The sequence below is a fragment of the Phyllobates terribilis genome, unplaced genomic scaffold (assembly GCF_046119375.1).
Source record: "Phyllobates terribilis strain yellow unplaced genomic scaffold, ASM4611937v1 Scaffold_1__5_contigs__length_1240528914, whole genome shotgun sequence".
In the NCBI taxonomy this organism is placed as follows: domain Eukaryota; kingdom Metazoa; phylum Chordata; class Amphibia; order Anura; family Dendrobatidae; genus Phyllobates; species Phyllobates terribilis.
In genome coordinates this window covers 430958730-430982011 of record NW_027362761.1, presented here as the reverse complement: position 1 = coordinate 430982011, position 23282 = coordinate 430958730, and the positions used below count along the sequence as shown (strand labels likewise).

Here is a 23282-nt window from a genome sequence, read left to right as displayed (position 1 = left end):
ACACTAAAAATAGTTTTTATTGTAGCCATAATGAGTGATTTATTGGTCAGAGCACAGATTTTACCTTGAGAAAATGCACCGCAATCCTTATTTATTACTCTTTCTTCTCAAATGATGCAAATGTATGCACCCACCCTGCCGTGATATTTAAATGTATTGCCTCTTATATGTTTATATATAAAACCAGAATGTGCGGAGGCAGTTCATAAAACAAGGAGAAATTTCATCTAATGTTTTTCTGCATCGTGTACTAGAAAGAAAAGTATATAATTACATTTGGTTTTGTGGTTCTGCCTATTGTCAATTGAAAGCATTGTGCCTGTGATCTGTACAGTGATCTGCAGCATGGAAGCATTTCTCCATACAGGAGCGTTATTTCCCTGTCACTAAGCCTTTACAAGATCATATTAAACAGTAAAAATTAAAGCCTTTCCCCCCACCAAGAACTGTGGATAGATGAAATGGATTTTCAGTGATAAATTGTAAGCGGATCACCTTTATAATCTCCTAGATCATAAATATCACATGGAAACAAATGGCGTTTCACTCTGCATATATACAGCACCCGCAGCCTTTCATTCCCCAAACCTTATAGGAGAAAATGACAACTTCTATTTCTGGAAGAAAATGTCGTCGAGAAAATTCTGAAACCTGGCTTAATCTTTTACGCTACTTATTACTGATGACTTTTCGTGTCATACTTAATATTACTTCAATACCATACTTGAAGAAAATTCCATTAATGTGCAGCTAATCAATATGCATTTCTCCGTCCTCTGCTTGTTTATGCATACTTCAAAGTGTTCAGCTCCTGGAGTAATCGTTAATATGTGAGACATGTGTGAGTGATCACCGCAAGTTTTCCTTCTCTTGATGACTTCTGCTTCTTAAAGGCTTTTTCAATATCTGCAATTTGCAAAGCTGAAGCAGGGCGCAAACATTTTCTCATGGCTATATGTACTTCCAGGCAGTATAAGGATACTTTCCCACGATGAGCTTTTGGGGCGTTTTTGATGCTGCAAAATTTCTGCACCATTTCTTCACCTATTTTTTAAATTATGTTGCTGCCACTTTTTCATTGCTTTTTTGTTTGCGTTTTTTAACAAGCTTTTTTGACATGACCAGCATGCATCTGTATGGTTGGGTTGAGCGAAATGAGTATTCAGATGACAGTCTATGGCCAGCGTCAAACCAAAGTGTATGGTCAGGTTTATTTTTTTCTGCATCTACTAATTGTATGATGCTTGTTATAAATAAGACTCTTCCTTAAATGCAAATTACGAGAGCAATCTGATTAATCAGGGCTAAAAATTATTGCTGCCCAAACAGTTTTTGCTTAAATTCTGGGGTAAAATTGTTAGAAATGGCACAAATTTTTATTACAGTCCTTACCAGCTTTGGCAACGTTTTGAAAAGTGGACAGAGCTTATAGGTGAGGGAGCTTAGCCGATCATCATGCAACAAATTCATCATCATTTACACCACAAAAGTGACGGAAATGTCATCAGAACTGTACTCTAGTGCCTGACTGAAGCCAATTTTACATGGTTGCACATGATAGCTGAAAGATGCATCAAACTCGCTAAGGGACGTGTGCTTCTTCATGAATTTGGCTCATCTTACTCCTGTGCATTCTTCCTTAGGACTGGTGTGCAAAATTCTAGTCTTGATGAATTGGGTCCTTTTAGCTCTTGATTTTGCTCTGTACTATAATAAAAACACAATCAGTATAATATAAGTGAAAGGATTAAATGGTGTTCAAGGTTACATGTACTCTAAAAAGGTTTGTCTGCTTTGTCCCCCTTCTCTTATATTTTAATTGGGAATATGAATACAATTGACTAGATTCAACACTATCTCTGGGCTGAGAAGTGCTACAAAGAGTGACTCAGTCACTGGCGCTCTCTCAGCCCATATGTGCTTTACACAAACATTGACTTCACTGGGTGCCAAGTAATAAAAGCTTCACTGAAAGATCAGATGAAAGAATGTCAAACTTCTCAGTTGGATAACTGCATGACCCATTTTTTCTTTGTTTTTTTGCATTGGTTGTAATTTTTGACTTGAAGAAGGCTCATCAAAACTTTAATTTCGTAATCCCTCCTATTTATGTAATGGAGTATAAGTGTAATAAAATACCAGTGTCCAGCGTCACACCAGTGCCATGTCAACGCTCCACAGCTTTACCAGATCACACAATGTCCACAGTGCGGGGAGGTGCTGCTTTCCCATTGTATGTTTATGGTTCTCAGACAAAGGCTCCTTAGAGCTTAGACATAAGCCCCCATCTCACATAGCGAGATCGCTAGTGAGATCGCTGCTGTGTCACTTTTTTGGTGACGCAACAGCGACCTCACCAGTTATGTCGCTATGTGTGACACTTTGCGGCGATCAGGCCCCTGCTGTGAGGTCGCTGATCACTGCAGAATGTCCTGGACCTTTTTTTGGTCGTTGCCCTCCCGCTGGTCAGCACACATCGCTGTGTGTGACCAGCGGGACCAGCGATCAGGCTGGTAACCATGATAAACATTGGGTTACTAGGGGCACACGCGCACTTAGTAACCCATTGTTTATCATGGTTACGAGCCTGCTAAAGTGAGCGATAACCTCCTGCTCATCGTAGCAGAGTGGTAACCATGATAAACAACGGGTTACTAGGTGCGCGTGTGCCCCTAGTAACCCAATGTTTACCATGGTTACCAGCCTGCTCCTGCTTCAGCAGCCTGCTCCTGCTTCAGCAGGCTGGTAACCAGGAGCAGGACATCGTGGAAAGATTATTTCCACGATGTCGCTGCTCCCCTGATCGTTGGTGAGCCTGCCTGTTTGACAGCTCACCAGCGACCACATAGCGACGCAGCAGCGATCCCTGACAGGTCGTATCGTTGTCGGGATCGTTGCAGTGTCGCTAAGTGTGACGGGGCCTTAACACTAAGGCCACGGCCCCACTATCAGTATTTGGTCAGTATTTTTTTGAGCCAAAACCAGGAGTGCAGAATGCAGAATTGGTGACTTGTTTCTATTCTACCTTTTCTCTGATTGTTCCTCACCTGGTTTTGTCTCCCACTTCGGAGAAAAAATACTGACCAAATACCGATAGTGGGACCATGGCCTTAGGCTAAGGCCCCACTATCAGTATTTGGTCACTATTTTTTTCCCAGGAGTGGGAGCCAAAACCAGGAGTGGGTGATAAATGCAGAATTGGTGACATGTTTCTATTATACCTTTTCTCTGATTGTTCCACTCCTGGTTTTGGCTCCCACTCCTCAGAGAAAATACTGACCAAATACTGATAGTGGGGCCGTGGCCTAAGAAAGCAACTTCTGGTGTGCACACAAACCTGTTGGAATCAGCCAGTCTTTTCAGGTCACATGGACTAGAAGAGGACCGGAGTGGCGCTGGAAACCAGGGAAGGCAGCTATTGTTATTTCAGTACAATTACACACCATTAAATAGATAATTAGGACAGATTATGGAATACAAGGTTGATGAGACTTCTTCTTTAAAGGCAGTGTGTCACCAGGCATTTGCCCCCTAATCTGAGAGCAGCAGGCTCTGAGTCTAGTGTTTGTCAATTATTGGGCTGCTTGCTCTAGTTTTGATATAATCATGGTTTTATCTGCATGAGATTATCGCTAGAGGACTAGTAAACCTGCTGGCATGTACTCCTCCATATTCATGAACTAATTTTAACTCCCCAACCCCCCCAACACTGATTGGCAGCTTTCTGCCTATGCGGTGTATACAGAAGTCTGCAAATCAGTGGTGTGGGCGAGGTTATGCAGACATCTGCATTCAGAGAACTGGTAGATCTGTAGTAGATGAAACAGGGATTGAAAAAAAAAACAACAAACTGCATCCCAACACATCGCTGGAATCCGTGTCTCTTCCCCTACATCATGCTGCTCTCAGATCTGGTAGCGAAAACCTGGTGACAGGTTCCCTTTAACTGTGTTTTTGGAAGCCTTTAGCAGTCAATAAATCGTGCTGAAAGTGGATTATTCAGTAGTAAAATTCTGAATATTTCCGTAGCAGGAATTGTTATATAGAGAAACTGCCCTTCATAGAATACAAAAATAAGGTAACTTTTTTTTTTTTTTTTGACCATGTCAAAGACTTCTTGAAAAGAAAAAGAATCACAAGTTGTAGAATTATTCATGTGTTGCTGTTAATCTGAAGGTAAATTCAATTCCTTTCCAACACATTTTTGTTTCCTAGGGACCTGGCAGCACGAAACTGTCTTGTAGGTGAAAATAATGTTTTGAAAATCAGTGACTTTGGCATGTCTCGTCAAGAAGATGATGGAATATATTCATCTTCAGGCTTAAAACAGATTCCTATCAAATGGACAGCCCCAGAAGCCCTCAATTATGGTAAGACTCATTTCTCTACTTTTATAAAATTCAATTATTTTTCAGTGCCAATGAGCATGGAATTGTATATTTTCTTGTATGCGGTATAGCTTTTCTTGTCATGATCTTATACAATAATATCACTGTATTAATAATGCTGCTGTAGCTGGCCAAAGGACAAGGCCAAGTTAGCCAACAAGTACTCCTCACTGCCAGCTTTTGGGTGTCATAATGTTGATTGAGTATACTGCTCTCAATTAGACTGCAATAATAATGCCAGTGGAAGAAGGATAACATTATTCTGTCCAGTTGGAGAATTGTATGTGCATCTTCTTTTACCCTACTATCATACCAGGGTCAGACCTCTGTTGTTGTTGTGTAATTAACCCCTTCACAACATGCGCCGTACATGTACAGGGCAAGTTGGAAGCGGGTATATGGAGCGGGCTAAATATTCAGCTGTGACTGGACTAGTGCCAGCGCCAACCAGTGACTGGAACCGGAACTCTACCAGGGAGAATAAAGTAAATTTTCTCCCCGCAGTGTTAGGCTAAGTGCGGGCGCCGGCCAGCATTATAACGCTACTAGATGGTGGCCCGATTCTAACGCATCGGGTATTCTAGAATATGTATGCGGCCGACCGGGCGCAATCAGCAGAACATTGTTTAAATTTGGTGCCAAAATCGCTGATTGGTCGCGGCCGGCAACCGTGACCAATCAGCAAAACGGTGTTTAAATTTGGCGGCCGCGACCAATCAGCGAACTGTGTTAGTGAGGACCGGAGAGCTTGTTTAAATTTGGCGATAAAATCGCTGATTAGTCGCGACCGCGACCACTCAGCAGAGCTTTGTTTAAATTTGGCGCCAATTATCGCTGATTGGTCGCGGTCGGCCGGCGGCCGCGACCAATCAGCAGAGCGGTGTTTAAATTTGGCGCCAATCTCGCTGATTGTTCGCGGTCGGCCGGCGGCCGCGAGCAATCAACAGAGGGGTGTTTAAATTTGGCGCCAATAATGCAGATTGGTCGTGGCCGGCGGTCGCGACCAATCAGCAGAGGGGTGTTTAAATTTGGCGCCAATAATGCAGATTGGTCATGGCCGGCCGTCGCAACCAATCAGCAGGGGGGTGTTTAAATTTGGCGCCAATAATGCTGATTGGTCGCGGCCGCTGGCCGCGAGCAATCAACGAGAGCGGTGTTTACATTTTGCGCCAATCTCGCTGATTGGTTACGGCCGGTGGCTGCGACCAATCAGCGTCGTATTAGCGAGGACCGGGAAGCGGCGCTGCTTGTGCGGGTTTTTCCGCTGCGAGCAGCTGGGAGATGAGCGGCTGCTCACAGCAGAAGCATCCCGACCGGCGGCGCCGCTCCCCTGTCCTCCGTTCACACTTGCCGTCGGGAGATCAGCGGTCCTAGCCGCTGATCTCCCGACGTTAGCCGCATGGAGGTCAGCAGCGCCGCTGGTTGGGGTAGTTCTGCTGCTAGCGCCGCTCATCTCCCGGCTGCATCGCCGCTGACCTCCGTCCGGCAGATGAGCTGCTAACGGCCGCCATCTTTTTTCTGAAATCCCACGTCGCTGATTGGCCGCGGCCGGACCAATGAGCGACGCGGGATTTCCTGGACAGACAGCGGCCGGACCAATGAGCGACGCGGGATTTCCTGGACAGACAGACAGAAAGACAGACAGACGGGATAAGACAATTATATATAGAGATTATTTTTCAGATTAATCCAATATCTGCAGTTTAGTAGTGTTTTTCTCTGGTGACAGATTCCCTAAGTGTTCCTTTACTAAGGACCTCACTTTTTCAGTTCTGTTCTACATTTGGGTAATTTGCGCTATACACTGTGTTCCAAATTATTATGCAAATAATATTTTCTCAGATTTTTCCAAATTATTTATATGAATTGCAGTCATTGTAATTTTCCAGTCAAATAACTATTAGAGTACAATTGAAAGGTTTTTGTACAAACTGCCTATGATAACAGTATATTTTTAAAAAAATAAAAAACTCAAACTGCACTCAAAATGCATGTTCCAAATTATTATGCACAGCAGAGTTTTCAACCTTTTCATTTTAATAAAGAACCAAAAAATGGTCATTTTTGAAATTATAAGCATTAGCAGGTTATTACAAATTGAAATCAAACAGTTTTCAACTCAAAACTTTATTCTAGGTGATGTTACATTTGCACATAGGACCGCTTGTTCGAAAGGAGCTTCTGAACTCTCTCGTCCATTGAATTTGTCAGGTTTTGGATGGTTTCTGCTTTAATTGTTTTGCATGAGGACAGAATACCCTCCCAGAGCTGTTGCTTAGATGTGAACTGCCTCCCTCCATCATAGACACTCCTTTTGATGATGCTCCAGAGGTTCTCAATGGGGTTGAGGTCAGGGGAGCATGGGTGCCACACCATAAGTTTGTCCCCTTTTATGCCCATAGCAGCCAGAGATGCAGATGTGTTATGTGCAGCATGAGACGAGGCATTATCATGCATGAAAATGATCTTGCTGCGGAATGCACGGTTCTTCTTCTTGAACCATGGAAGGAAGTGCTGTTTGAGAAACTCAACATACATTATGGAGTTCATCTTTACCCCTTCAGGGATCCTAAAAGGGCCGACAATCTCTCTCCCCATGATTCCAGCCCAAAACATTACTCCACCTCCTCCTTGTTAGCGCCGTAGCCGTGTTTGCATGGGGTGTCCATCAACCAGCCATCCTCCACTCCATCCATCTGGACCATCGAGATCATTTCATGCATGATAATGCCCCGTCTCATGCTGCACATAACACATCTGCATCTCTGGCTGCTATGGGCATAAAAGGGGACAAACTTATGGTGTGGCACCCATGCTCCCCTGACCTCAACCCCATTGAGAACCTCTGGAGCATCATCAAAAGTAGTGTCTATGATGGCGGGAGGCAGTTCACATCTAAGCAACAGCTCTGGGAGGGTATTCTGTCCTCATGCAAAACAATTGAAGCAGAAACCATCCAAAACCTGACAAATTCAATGGACGAGAGAGTTCAGAAGCTCCTTTCGAACAAGGGGTCCTATGTGCAAATGTAACATCACCTAGAATAAAGTTTTGAGTTGAAAACTGTTTGATTTCAGTTTGTAATAACCTGCTAATGCTTATAATTTCAAAAATGACCATTTTTTTGTTCTTTATTAAAATGAAAAGGTTGAAAACTCTGCTGTGCATAATAATTTGGAACATGCATTTTGAGTGCAGTTTGAGTTTTTTATTTTTTAAAAAATATACTGTTATCATAGGCAGTTTGTACAAAAACCTTTCAATTGTACTCTAATAGTTATTTCACTGGAAAATTACAATGACTGCAATTCATATAGGTAATTTGGGAAAATCTGAGAAAATATTATTTGCATAATAATTTGGAACACAGTGTAAGGCTATGCACGATGCAGAAATACTCTGGATTTTTTCCTGAGCGTTTCTGCATCTCCCTGGCAGAAAAAACGCGTGCGGATTGTACATGCTTTATTCCTGCCAGGGACATGCGGATGTGAAGCGTTCTTCAAATGCATTTCCGTATGCGGGTTGACAAACGCTTTCCAAGCGATTTTAGCATCCCTTGGAAAGTGCTTGTCAACTTGGTCACACTATATAAATCCATGCAAACGGCATGGATTTATATAGTGTGACCAAAAGAATGGTAAAAAGTAAAAAATAAATATTATACTTGCCTTCTGATGGCCCCCGGTCTCCTTGTCTTGGCTTGCCGGCAGCTCGCGGTAGATTAAAGGACCTGCCGACGTTAGCGGTCGTGTGACCCGTCACATGACTAAATGACGTCACCGCAGGTCCTTTTAGTCTACCCACGAGTTGCCGCCAAGCCAGGACAAAGACACCGGGGATCATCAGAAGGTAAGTATAATAATTATTTTTTATTTTATTCTTTTTTTTTTTTTTTTTTTTTTTTTCAGGTACTATGGTACCCGGGTCCGGAGGAGAGTCTCCTCTTCTCCAGAACCGGGTACCATCCGCACATTGAAACGCATGTAATCTGCATGTAGAGATGCAGTGATGCGGATTACATGCGTTCCAATGCAAGTAAGTGGCTTCGAAAACGCCGCAATGCCGCAAAATAATTGGTAGTGCTGCAGATTTTTCCGCAGTGATAATCCGCAGCTGTAATTTCCACAGCATGGGCACAGCACATGCGGATTATCATTGGAGAACATGGCAGACGGTCTACCAAGCGTTTTTTATGCGTTTCTTTAGCGGAATTGCAGCTGCGGAAACGCTTAAAAAACGCATAGTGGGCACACAGCCTTACTCTTTTTATGGGGTAGCTTCCTGGTCTTCCAGTTCTCTTTGGTGAAATCAAGAGGAACTCTGGAGTGTTGACCAAAAAAACATCTCAAAAGGGGAAAACTGTATAGGTGCTTGGGAACATCCCGTATAGTAAATATAAGATAAGGTAAAAGACAGTCTCACTATTTCACATCTAGTGCCACACTCTTTCAATATCCCTTTTAGGGTATGTGCACACGATGCAGAAATGCTCAGGATTTTTTCCTGAGCGTTTCTGCATCTCTCTGGCAGGAAAAAACGCATGCGGATTGTACATGCGGTTTCCTGCCAGGGACATGCGGAAATGAAGCGGTCTTCACTTTCATTTCCGCATGCGGGTTGACAAGCGCTTCCCAAGCGATTTTAGCATCACTTGGAAAGTGCTTGTCAACTTACACTATATAAATCCATGCAACCGGCATGGATTTATATAGTGTGTGAATGTCAAGAAATAAAAAATAAATATATACTTTACCCTCTGATGGCCCCCGGTGTCCTGCTTCATCGGTCCCGGCTGCCGGCAGTGAAGACTGTAGGACCTTCCGACGTCAGCGTCACGTGACCCGTCACATGACTCTGACGTCAGCGAAGGTCCTTCATTCAACCGCGAAGTGCGCGGGAAGCCGGCAGGACGCAGCGCGGGCCGTCATAAGGTGAGAATATATATTTTTTTTATTTTATTCTTTTTTTTTTAATGGTACCTGGGTCTGGATGAGACTCTCCTCTCATCCACACCCGGGTACCATCCGCACATTAGACCGCATGAAAAGCGCATCAACATATACAGTGATGCGGATTCCATGCGGTCTAATGCAAGTCAATGGCGGCAAAAGAGCAGCGTTTCCGCAAAATTAATTGACATGCTGCGGATTTTTGACCGCAGCGTTTACGCTGCGGAAAAATCCGCATCATGGGCACAGCACATGCGGATTTCCATTGGGGAACATTGCTGCCCTTCTACCATGCGTTTTTCATGCGTTTCCGCGGCGTTTACGCAACTGCAAAAACGCCGCGGAAATGCATGAAAAACGCATCGTGTGAACTCAGCCTTACGCAACTGCAAAAACGCCGTGGAAACGCATGAAAAACGCATCGTGTGAACTCAGCCTTAAGGTTTTATTGGTTCCGTACAACAGCAAAACAAAATACAAAACGATACAAAATAAATAACTAAACTGGAAAAAAATCTGATTCACCAGAACTGGGCCAAGTGCACAGTCCCTACCCCAACAATTGCTTTACTCGCAGCAGTTTTCTCAGGTGCACCGATAGAGCCATCAGCTTGTGGATTGTCTGACCTTTTCTTTACCATACCTGAGCATTGCAGGTGATTAGCCAGGGTCATTGCAAACACCTGGAGTGGCCCCATAGAGCAGGGAAAATACAAAGGGCCGTAATCATCAGGACCAGTGTTGTTCATGTCAGTCTTGATGAGGGGGCATGTTGAAGTCATATGCTCCTGATTTATTAAGAGGTGCACCCCTCTTCATGAATCTAAAGCGACTGATGAGTAGCATGTGGCTCCGTGCACTATTCCAGTCAGGTACTGGAGCGAGATTTCTGGCTTAGGGAACGTATCAGCTTGTCATGAATTTAACAAGCTGTGGCATCCTGCCCCCACCCATTTTGTTGGAACTGTGAGAAACTTATGTGAAAACACCAAAAGTCACAAACTTTGGGGAACAACTGAGTTGCACCTAAATTTTGTGATTTTTCAAAGCTTTTTACACCATAATTCTGGCTTGAAAGCTTTGAAGAATTGGGCTTACAGTTCCCTGTTACCAAACTGCCTGACTGGTTTATTTACACAGTATGAGACCGGGCCCTAGGGTAAATGTACACACCGACAGTCACTTTTTACGTGGTCCTGTTACAATATATTTATGGTCTCCTTTTAACATGCTCTTTAATGTAGAAGTAGAGAGATTAATACTTCTATCGGCTTATATAACCTCGTAAGAAAACCTTCACAAAATTAGTGTTGAAATCAACCTAATTTTGTTTCAGACCTCTTTGATGAATTTGCCTATTTTTAAATTTCTGCTTAATCCACCCACTCTCTACACAATCAGACCATCATACAACATAATCAGGTGAAGTAGCCCAAAAAAAATGAACTGCACCCGTAGAAATCGTTCTTTGTGCAATCATGGCCAATGCACTCCACAAACACTTGGAACATGGCTGATAATTCTGTCTCCTGCTTCATTTCTGCAAATAACAAAAATCTGCAGATCTAATGACAATCTCTTGACACTGCACTTCTGTTGTCTGATTGTTAAACTAATCTGAAGAGCTGGAGTAGTTAGCATTCCACTCAAGTTCATTAGTGCATTATAAAGCCGGCTCTGGCAATAAGGAGAATGAAGTTCAGACCTGAGATTTTCAGGGAACGTCGCTCAAGATAAGGTGTTTTTTAGTTGAGATATTCATTCATGCAAAGTGTTTGAAGCCGATAACTTCAATGTATTTTCATAAGTAGCAACAATTCATTTGGTATTTGTCATATTTTAGAATATTTATGTGAAAGGAATATGTAGTGCGTTAACAAGCAGTTGCCTGCTGTAACGACAATCATTTTATGTATTTAGAAAGTACAGCTCTGTAGTTTGTGTGCAGAATTTACTGTACATAGCAGTTCTTTAGCTCAGCTTCTTGGGAAAACGTAATTACATTTAACATATATACCAAACGAATGACTTCAATGAAAAGTGTTAAATTACAGCATGCCAAAGTTTGAAGTGAGTGGGTAAGCCGCCAAGGAAACTAATGTTACCTCCAACCGCACATTGAATGGCCTTAATTATGGTCTATTAGACTTGAAAACTAATTTAGCACGGTTGGAAAAGATAGTTAAAGTGCACACCGACTCCGCTTACGTCAAGATGGTTAACACGCTGTTGCTACAATTTCTGTATTTACATTTCAATGAGGTACTAAGATCTAACAAGTGTTAGGCTCCTCGATAAATCTTGGCTAATGTTACTCCATCATAACATGGCTTTTGTACAATAGTCTTTAGACTTCAGTATGCCCCTTATAGCTCATCTTGCTGTTATGTTACCTTGTGTTAATTATGAAAAGTTTACTTGCTGACATAGTCCATACGTTTCATCACAATGGCTTAATCTATGCAATAGAGAAACTGAAAAAATAAACTAAACAAAATATATTATCCAGCCTTAGAGTGACCTGCAGACTTGTAGTCTATGTAACTGCAGACATGTGAATGCTCATATTGTGCACACTGTTAGGATTCTTCAGTGCCGTTTCTGGGAGCGGGCGGTCATGTGACTGTCAGTATGCGATTTGCATACTTCCAGCCACAATCCAACTAGAGTTGTCTGGCCTCGCTCAATATACTTGCATTAAACAAAGGTGTGTCCATCTAGTCAGCACCTGATCGCATGTATGCCAATCACATATTTGCGGACACGCACCTGCCGCTGTTGTCACGGCACAAGAGAGTCCTCACAGCGTGCAATGTGGGCATTCACAAGTCTAAGGCGCTTTACAGATGAAAGGGATATACATAGCACAAACAATTACAGTAAATTTTGAACAATACAAGTCGGCAACTGGTACAGGAGGAGCGAGGACCCTGCCGGCGAGGGCTCACAATCTACAGGGGAGGGGTGAGGATACAGTAGTTTTGTGATTTCAGCCAATAGCATTCCATAGTTTAAATCTATATTAATGGGAATGTGTCATCAGGTTGATGTAAGGGTGAATACCCTTATTCCAGCGATGTATGATTTGTTGTTCTGTTTGGTGTAGTTTTGATAGAATCCCAGTTTTATCTGCTGTAGATGTACCAATGGCTAGAATGCCGAGCTTTGTATAACCCCCGCCCACACCCCTGATTGGCAGCTTCCTGTGTACACTGTGCATTGTCAGCAAACTGCCAATCAGTGATGGGGGTTGGCTTATAGCACATTAGCCTGACTGGCCTGGACTTGTGACCTAGTCAGCCAGTGAAAATCGTCTGCTGATAAACACTGATTGTATTGAAACTAGAGCAAGCTGCTGAGCAAGTGACATATCCCTGGAGTCAGGTTCTCTTCCCCTACATTATGCTGCTCTCAGATTAAATAGCAGAAACCTGCTGACAGATTCCCTTGTAATTTTTTTTACTGTTTCAACATATACATATACACTGCTCAACAAAAATAAAAGGAACACTCAAATAACACATCCTAGATCTGAATGAATTAAATATTCTCATTGAATACTTTGTTCTGTACAAAGTTGAATGTGCTGACAACAAAATCACACAAAAATCATCAATGGAAATCAAATTTATTAACCAAAGAAGGCCTGGATTTGCAGTCACCCACAAAATTAAAGTGGAAAAACACACTACAGGCTGATCCAACTTTGATGTAATGTCCTTAAAACAAGTCAAAATGAGGCTCAGTATTGTGTGTGGCCTCCACGTGCCTGTATGACCTCCCTACAACGGCAGGACATGATCCTGATGAGGTTGCGGATGGTCTCCTGTGGGATCTCCTCCCAGACCTGGACTAAAGCATCCGCCAACTCCTGGACAGTCTGTGGTGCAACGTGACTTTGGTGGATGGAGCGAGACATGATGTCCCAGATGTGCTCAATCGGATTCAGGTCTGGGGAACGGGCGGGCCAGTCCATATCTTCAATGCCTTCATCTTGCAGGAACTGCTGACACACTCCAGCCACATGAGGTCTGGCATTGTCCTGCATTAGGAGGAACCCAGGGCCAACCGCGCCAGCATATGTTCTCACAAGGGGTCTGAGGATCTCATCTCGGTACCTAATGGCAGTCAGGCTACCTCTGGTGAGCACATGGAGGGCAATGTGGCCCTCCAAAGAAATGCCACCCCACGCCATAACTGACCCACTGCTAAACCGGTCATGCTGAAGGATGCTGCAGGCAGCAGATCTCTCTCCACGGCGTCACCAGACTCTGTCACATGTGCTCAGTGTGAACCTGCTTTCATCTGTGAAGCGCACAGGGCGCCAATGGTGACTTTGCCAATCCTGGTGTTCTGTGGCAAATGCCAAGCATCCTGCACGGTGTTGGGCTGTGAGCACAGCCCCCATCTGTGAACGTCGGGCCCTCATACCACCCTCATGGAGTTGGTTTCTAACCGTTTGTGCAGACACATGGACATTTGTAGCCTGCTGGAGGTCATTTTGCAGGGCTCTGGCAGTGCTCCTCCTGTTCCTCCTTGCACATAGGTGGAGATAGCGGTCCTGCTGCTGGGTTGTTGCCCTCCTACGGCCCCCTTTACGTCTCCTGGTGTACTGGCCTGTCTCCTGGTAGCACCTCCAGCCTCTGGACACTACGCTGACAGACACAGCAAACCTTCTTGCCACACCTCTCATTGATGTGCCATCCTGGATGAGTCCGTCTCATGCTACCACGAGTGTGAAAGCACAACCAACATTCAAAAGTGACCAAAACATCAGCCAGAAAGCATTGGTACTGAGATGTGGTCTGTGGTCCCCACCTGCAGAGCCACTCCTTTATTGAGGGTGTCTTGATAATTGCCAATAATTTCCATCTATTGTCTATTCCATTTGCACAACAGCATATGAAATTGATTGTCAATCAGTGTTGCTTCCTAAGTGGACAGTTTGATTTCACAGAATTTTGATTTGCTTGGAGTTATATTCTGTTGTTTAAGTGTTCCCTTTATTTTTTTGAGCAATGTATATACAGTATATATATATTTATTTCAGTACAATGTTCTCTTGTTCTATAAATGTATTTTGTAATATTTCCTTATGACTTGCTTGTAAAGCTTTTTTTTCTAAAATGGTGGTGGTATTACCAGCCAGACCCATCAATTGGTTTTAAAATGGCAATTTTTTCCCCAATCTAGTTATCGGTTTCAAAATCTCTAATTTTAGTATTGCTTATTGCAATGTTTAGTATTGCACTGGAACATGAGAGAATCAATATATTAAATTGAAGACCAGGTTTCTTTTTCTTTCTCTAGAACTAGCAAAAATAAATCCCTTCAAAATATATCTTTTCTTTTGGAAAGTGTTCATGGTTTCCAGATTGCAAAATCTTGTTTGGTATCAAAAGTCTGAATAAACAGGAAAAAAAAATTAGTCCAAGCCTATATAAAAAAATAAGTAGTAAATGGACTTGTGTACTGGTATGGAAAGGATTCCGATTGACTCCACCTGGTCTTCAAAACTCTTAGGCCCCTCTTCATCAAAACTGATGTTTTGTGTGCATGTCCTGGTGAAGTGTATGTTTGAATGGTGACTTGGGCAAAATTCATTAAGAGGTGCATGCCTGTTATAACGAACTCCAGTTTTATGACATAAACTGATAGTGTTATCTTAAAATATTGATTCTGTTTTTTGTTTCTCCAGGACGATATAGTTCTGAAAGTGATGTGTGGAGCTTTGGTATTCTTCTATGGGAAACATTCAGCTTGGGAGTGTGCCCTTATCCAGGAATGACCAATCAGCAAGCTCGGGAACAAGTAGAAAAAGGTAAGCTTACCCTTCGGAGAGATGGGGTCTTTTGTCTTAACTTTTGGGACCCCACCAGTCAACAGAATAAAGAGACTCCTTTAATTGCAGTATTCCTTTGAATGGTCTGAGCGGCAGTTCCAGACATAGCCACATGAACATCAATGCTCTCCCAGTTATTTGTCATGACACTTTCTCCTTTTTTTCTGCTGATTCATGACATATTCTAAGCAAAGCAATCAAAGTAACATCTTTAATATCCCCTATAAAGATGTGTATTTCCAGTTTTTAGAATCATGCTAGCAGCACAAAAGCTCTAGTTTAACCCCTTCACAACCTTTGACGTAAGATTACGCTATGGACAGGAAGGAGTTCATGACATATGACATATCAACTTATTTCATGGTGATCTTGCGGGCACAAGAGTTGTGCCCCTGGGAGCTCGGCGTAACTTATAGCCGAGCTCCCACTGTCACGGCCAGGAACGGTGCCCGTACTGCCCTGGGTCATTTAACCCCTAAATGCTGTGATTGATATCAGTCGCAAAATTTAGGAGGCTGGGAGAGGGAGGGGAGATTTGATGAGAACCAGCCAACATGCCTATGATCCGTGTACTCAGAGGTGGAAAAGTACAGAGGCTTCTTTTTAAAGGAATCAGCTTCCTCTGTTCAAAAGGTTTATCTCAGACTTTCTGGAGCCAGTGGTCAGTGATGAATATTGGAGTTTGTATCGGTCTGATATTTATGGGAGATATATTTTTGGCGTCGTAGCGAAGGGATGAACATAACGTATTCACGCATATCACCATAAGACTGGCTGAACTCCTCCAACTAAATATTGGTCAGATGGATGATGCTATCCATGCCATGTTTCATCTCTATAGAAAGGTAAAATCATGATGGGAAACATGACAACGATATCTCCTGCTTAGGACCTCTGGGGGCGAAGATATCCTGAAAGATGGGGATCTCATAATTTTATAAAATTCCTAGCACATCCCACAACCAATCCCCCATATGCACTCACCAAGGGAAAGTATGTGGCCTTAACCTTGATCTAATAAACATCAGAGTTTGAGTTTGGGTTTTGGTCAATTGTCAGTCCTAGATGGTAGAGCTTACTGTGATTATTTCCATTTTCCTAAAATGGGTACCTCCCCCCGCCATGTTCTGAGCCATTTCCGTGACACATGTTCAGTTCTTTTCTTTTGTTATCCATTTAATGTGATTCTATATACCATATTGTTTTGTTCTCATTTTGTAACATCTCTGTATATTTTTCATAAACACTGCCTACCTTTCTGAATTAATTCTATAAAATGTAATAGCTCTGTTTCTCTTGCTCTCTAAACTGCATCCCTCAAGCCATATGCTACCTGTAACGTCCAATTGGCCTATATTAATGATTGGTGTTGGCATCTAGTAGTTCCTTTTGTTATTTTGGAGTAGGCAGTGATCGTTCCAGGGTGTATGTAATTGTGTAACCTAGTAGTAGAAATGGCCTCATCCATCATTTAACAGTCAATTGCGTAATTGTCCTGACGATTGGAGGCAGCGGAGTTGCATCCCATGACTAATTGGAGGCAGCTATGGTGGGAGCTGCGTGATCTCCCCGGTGTCCTCCCTTGACAGTAGTTAACCACTTCATTCAACACTGTAAAAAAATATATATATGGTAAAATGCAATGCTTTTTCATCATACCACTGAACAAAAAGTGGAATAAAATGCAATCAAAAAGTCGAATGTAAATTAAAATGGTATTGCTGAAAACTTCATCTTGTCCCACAAAATGCAAGCCGCCATACAGCTCCGTCAGCGGAGAAATAAAAAACTATAGCTCTCAGAATACAGCGATGCAAAAATGATTTTTTTCAAAAAAATAGTTTTTATTGTGTAAAAGCGGCAAAACATAAAAAATATCAATGTAGTATCACTGTGATTGTACCGACGTGAAGAACAAAGCTGCCTTATCACTTTTACAACACGGAGAATTGCATAACAAAAAAAAACTGAGTTGCTGGTTTTTGTTCATTCTGCCTCCCAAAAATCAAAATAGAAAGCGATCAAAAAATGTTGTGCCCGAAAATGGTACAAATAAAAACGTCCCAAAAAAAAAACAAGTCCTCACATGTCTTTGTCAGTAAAAATAGAGAAAAATTATAGCTCTCAGAATATGGCGATGCAAAAACGTTTTTTTGTAAAACCGTCTTTTAGTGTGCGACAGCAGCCAAACATAAAAAAATACTGTATTTTTCAGACTATAAGATGCACTTTTTTCCTCAAAAATTTTGGAGGAAAGTGGGGGGTGCGTCTTATAGTCCGAACCTTCTATTCTATACTGTCTTGTTGCTGTGGGTGGTGGGGTTATGGGGGGGGCAGCAACGGCGGAGGAGCGGGGTACAGGATGCAGCAGCGGCTACTGCAGCCTACACTGTCCCCGCTGCTTAAGAAAATGAATATTCACTGCTGGCGTGGGGAGCACTGAATATTCATGGTCTTTAATCACGGGCGTACAGTTTAGCTGCGTCGCTCGGCAGTCATTTGTGCCCGCTACTAAAGAGCATGAATATTCACCCCCTCTCCACGCCCATAGGAGTGGAGAGGGGGTGAATATTCATGCTCTTTAATAGCGGGCACACGCAAGCGCCCTGCAGCAGGAGCCGCATTGCGGCTCCAGTGTGCGCCTACTATCCAGGAGCATGCAGTCACTGCTCCCCACGCACACAGTCCCAGCGTGGGGAGCTGTGACTCTTCTGGCACAGCATCTCCCTGTGTGAGCGCTCATGTCAGTTACGTCATGCGCGGCTCACACAGGGAGATCTCTGCTGGCTGCAGAGGAGGACACAGCGCTGGAGGAGAGAAGAAGAAAGGTGAGTAGGAGTGTTTATTTTTTTCTGTAATGGAGATGGAGGTGCCAGGCACACCAGGATGTGGGGCTGCCAGGCATACCAGGATGTGGGGCTGCCAGGCATACCAGGATGTGGGGCTGCCAGGCATACCAGGATGTGGGGCTGCCAGGCATACCAGGATGTGGAGCTGCCAGGCATACCAGGATGTTGGTGTGACATGCATAACAGGATGAGGGGGACCTTGCATACCAGGATGAGGGTGGCTTTCCATACCAGAATGGGGGCATCATGACCAAATTTTTTGCTTACATTTTTTTTCCCTATTTTCCTCCTCTAAAACCCAGGTGCGTCTTATGGTCCGGTGCGTCTTATAGTCCGAAAAATACGGCATATAAATCTGGTATCACTGTAATTGCACTGACCTGAAGAATAAATCCGTCTAATCACTTATACCGCACAAGAAATGGTGTAAAAAATAAATAAAACCAATTCCTCACTTGCTGTTGATTTGTTTATTCTGCCTCCCAAAGATCGCAGTATGGCTCAGCCCCACGTAGTCCTCCATACAGTATAATGGGCCCCACGTAGTCCTCCATACAGTATAATGGGCCCCACATAGTCCTCCATACAGAATAATGGGCCCCACATAGTCCTCCATACAGAATAATGGGCCCCACATAGTCCTCCATACAGAATAATGGGCCCCACATAGTCCTCCATACAGAATAATGGGCCCCACATAGTCCTCCATACAGAATAATGGGCCCCACATAGTCCTCCATACAGAATAATGGGCCCCACATAGTCCTCTGTACAGAATAATGGGCCCCACATAGTCCTCCATACAGAATAATGGGCCCCACATAGTCCTCCATACAGTATTATGGGCACCACATAGTCCTACATACAGAATAATGGCCTCACATAGGGGTGGTGTCCTCTGTACAGAATAATGGGCCCCACATAGTCCTCCATACAGAATAATGGGCCCCACATAGTCCTCCATACAGTATTATGGGCACCACATAGTCCTCCATACAGAATAATGGCCTCACATAGGGGTGGTGGTTCTGGTGGCAAATAAAACCATCCTGCAGGCCAGATTTGGCCCACGGGCCAGAGTTTGACATGTATGTTCTAGAGATATGGGACTTTTTATCTATTGCTAATTTTTATAATCTTTACCAAGGATGTGTTGCTCACTAGATTCTCTGGGTTGTGTCTTTAGGCTGTTCTACGTTATTAGTCTGAGCTATGCCCAATTTGGTCAAACCATGAAAAATATGGGCCTATATCAAAGTTATAGTATAACGATTTTCATACATGCGGTCACATGCCGACTAGTTGCTCGCTGCCTCGCTCAATGCAAGTATAGTTGGAATGTGACGAGAAGTATGCAAATCACATACTTTTGGCCACATGACCACCCACTCTCGGCACCAGAGAATCCTCACATTGTACAATGTGAAACCTGTGAGGATTCACCAGTCTGTAGAGAATAACTGCAGACTTGTACCCCAAAGCCGGAAACCCCTTTTAAGGTGTTGACCTTTTTAGTCCCTACTTTCTAACCAGCAGGGTTATTTTTTTTTTTTATAAACCATTACATTTAAACTGCAATTATGTGTTCCCTCATTTTCTTGTCTTTCACTTTACATGCAGGTTATCGAATGTCGGCCCCACAGAAGTGCCCAGAAGAAGTTTTTAAAGTCATGCAGCGATGTTGGGAGTACAAGCCAGAAAATCGCCCGAAGTTCATTGAGATGCAGAAAGAGCTTTCTGCAATCAAAAAGAAAATTACATAGTACCAAGCTCACTGATGGACACTTACCTTGTAGCATAGTAGTTTAGTCTGGCATTTTTGTTAAGCACACTGCATTTACCAAATGCTGCCGTCATCTTGTCTAGTGAATCTGCATGTGCCTTTTTTACTGAACAGCACCATGGTCATCACCTGAAATCTAACTCATTGGGGGAGATTTATCAAGCTTAATGTGCCAGAATTCTGGTGCATGTGTGTAATCTGCACTTTGTCTGACAAGGAGGTATGGCTTCTCAAAAAGTGAAGGGGTAGTCTAACATGCTACATTGTGCAACAAAATGTGCCAAAATTTTGCTGCACATTTCCGGCATAAAATATGCCAACTAATTTAGACTAGACAATGTAAAGATGTCTTGATAAATCTGACACATTTTCAGACTGCCTGGTCTAGTTTGCATTGTCTGACAGTATTGATAAATCTCCCCGTTGTCTTCTGAATGTGCCATCTATGTAATATTGTGGTGCACGGATTCTTTCCCTTCATTTTAGAAGCCTCTGTATCTCTACAGAGTGCATCCTTAAGTCTCTTTATATCACATTATTGACACATTGTAGGAAATAATGAGTTTTCACTGCAGACAATGGCGCACTATCGACTGAACACATCCATTATTGGACATTATGAAATGTTGGAGATTTATGCTTTGTACTTTATTGCAGGAGTTTTACTTCCTGTCCATAGATACAGTGTAGTTTAGTTATCCTGGGCCAAATATAACGCTGAAAATCCTATTTATGTTGTGCACTTTTTCTTTTTGATGCAATACCTTTGGTTTTAACCCAAGGCCAAAGATTCTATTTCATTGAATACATTAGCTGAATTTTATCTCCACCTAGAATAAAAAAATACGTATAATATACAAGCTGTTTTAGGGGTTGCCCCACAGTTACCACCTACATAGGATAAGTGACAAGTGTCTGATCGCTGTGTCCCTCAATGATCGGGATAATATGCGTCCTATATCTCATTTGCTCCATTCAGACATAGGACGACCGTCCTGATGATCGGTGGCACCCCATCCTCGATCGTCAGACATTTATTCACCCAGAGCACTGCTGGGGGTCTCAGAGATCTTAGATGCATTGACTGTCTTTAAACTTTAGACCTCAGGAAAGTTTGCTGTAGGGGTGGGGGGGTCATAAACTTTTAGGCAGAAATGTTTGCAGCCTAAGGTCGCAATGTTTTATTTGCACACGTTTCTTTGTGGACCTTTAACTTAGATGGCAGGAATGCCCAAGGGCCATGGCACGTGTATATGATACAATATTTGTTAAAATTCCACTTTTGTACGACATTTTATAGTGAAAATTTTTACAAAAGAAGTTGGGCAACTTTGTACTTATTTGATATCGAAGTGGTTTTCTCCTGTCACAGTCAAAGTAAAAATACAGATCTCACTGCTTTCTTCTTGGTATGTGAATGTGATTTACCTGCACAACTTGGATCTCTGTAATAGATTCTGGACTGTTAAATGTCATCTGAGTTCCCACTGCTGTAATCAGAACCTTGCAGAATTTTACAAGATATAATGGAAATAATAGTTCGGAAAGATAATTCAACATTTTTACATACATTTCAGGTTGTGTTGACATTAGCGTCCTGGCTTCCGTTTTTAGTTGTGACTGTAATGATGGATCGGTTTTCAAGTGAATCCCTCTGAATCCTATTGAGTTATCACGGGTCTATCAATTTTCCATAGGATACAGGTCTTTTTTACTGTAACTACATTATTGAAGATGTTAAAACACCAGGACCATGATAGAATCCAAACCTAATCTTTAAGAATATGTTGTGCAAAAATGGCGTTTTCCATTTCTTTTCAAATTTATTTTACACACCATATCATAAGTTGTTTTCTAGCCCCTCGACTTGTTATAAAAGCTTTACATTATTCCAGTGCTGTATTAAAAACATGGCTGATGAGCACAAACTACCGTACATTGAAAACTATTCTCCGTCCTTACTAATTAAATAGTTGACGTTCTAACCACTTTCCATTTACATAATCCTAAATTGTCTGGTAACAGTGACACAAATCCAGAGCTGTTTAATTGCCCATCATAAAGAATGAGAGTAGAAGCGCCGGACAGAGGGTGACAACTTTTGGATTTAATTAAACTAATTACTTTAGTAGTCGCAGCCAAAGAAGCTGCTTTTTCACATAGGCTACATGAAGGATGATTTCTTCTGAAGGACAAATCATACATATGCACAACCTCAAATTGTTACCGCCATTTGGCACATCCATGGATGTTATTAATCATGCGGAAATCTGTATTTGAAGGCCTAAAATAGCAAATGTGAAGTGTTCACTATAAATTACGTCAATATCTCTGTATGGTTAGAATTTACTAAGGTCTTATTTTTTGTTTAAATGTATTTATCCCATGATCTTTGGCTGGTTGTCAGAATATACAGCTCTGGCAAAAATTAAGAGACCGCTGCAAAATTTTCAGTTTCTCTGATTTTTCTCTTTATAGGTATATTTTTGAGTAAAATGTACATTGTTGTTTTAGTCTATAAACTACTGACAACATTTCTCTGAAATTCAAAGCTAAAAATTTTGTATTTATTTGCAGCAAATGATAAAGCATCAAAATACTAAAAAAGAAACAGCGCTTTCAGACCTCGAATTACTCATGTAATTACTCAGGAACAGTTCAGAAATCAATATTTGGTGGACTAACCATGATTTTTAATCACAGGTTTCATGCGTCTTGGCATGCTTTCCACCAGTCTTTCCATGCTTTCCAATAGAAAACTGTTCAGTGGTCTCTTTATTAATACAGCTCTGGCAAAAATTGAGACTGTGGCTGTTACAAGGAATGTCTGTGCGATGCCATATGCAGTTCTGTATGGCTCTGAGTTATAGATATATTTTTCCCTAAAAGTAATGTTTCAGTAGGAGAATATCACTATAATAAGGGATTTTACCAACTGGCAGTTATTTGCAAAAACTGGAGAGCCACAGATAGGCGAACACTGCCTAGAGCTCATGCGGACGTCCATGCAACATGATCCAAGCACGGACGGCAATGCACAGGCTGGCCCCAGGTCTCCCGACCTGAGTGTCACAGCCTCGTAGAAATATATGAAACTGGCACGCTTGAGCCAGGAGACCCACGGCTAGTCTGTGCTCAGACCGTGTTGCACAGAGGTCTGCATGAGCCCTAAGGCAGATGTCACTGTCCTTTTAAAGGAATAGAGGAATCCAAGTTATCTGTAAACAGAAAGATTGTGAGGGAATATTTAGCTAACATAAATGAGTTCAAGTCTCCAGGTCCAGATGAATTACACCCCAGAGTACTGAAGGAGATCGTAGAAGAAATTTTAGAACCACTCTCCATAATCTTTGAAAATTCTTGGAGAACAGGAGAAGTCCCAGAAGACTGGAGAAGAGCAAATGTTGTTCCTATCTTCAAAAAGGGGAAGAAGGTGGACCCAGGGAACTATAGGCCGGTGAGTCTGAC

General features: G+C 42.5%; 1 protein-coding gene across 2 annotated transcripts in view; it reads left to right on the top strand.

Moving 5' to 3' along the window:
- The window catches only part of FER (FER tyrosine kinase), a 340421-nt gene extending 320360 nt beyond the window's left edge, over nucleotides 1–20061 (top strand). For both annotated transcript variants that reach the window (XM_073677555.1, XM_073677564.1), the window contains exons 19-21: nucleotides 4216–4370; nucleotides 15039–15161; nucleotides 19652–20061. In XM_073677555.1, coding sequence (XP_073533656.1) covers nucleotides 4216–4370; nucleotides 15039–15161; nucleotides 19652–19794 — 421 coding nt within the window. In that variant the 3' untranslated portion in view covers nucleotides 19795–20061. The remainder of the gene's footprint in view (nucleotides 1–4215; nucleotides 4371–15038; nucleotides 15162–19651) is intronic.
- Nucleotides 20062–23282: the final 3221 nt, after the last annotated feature.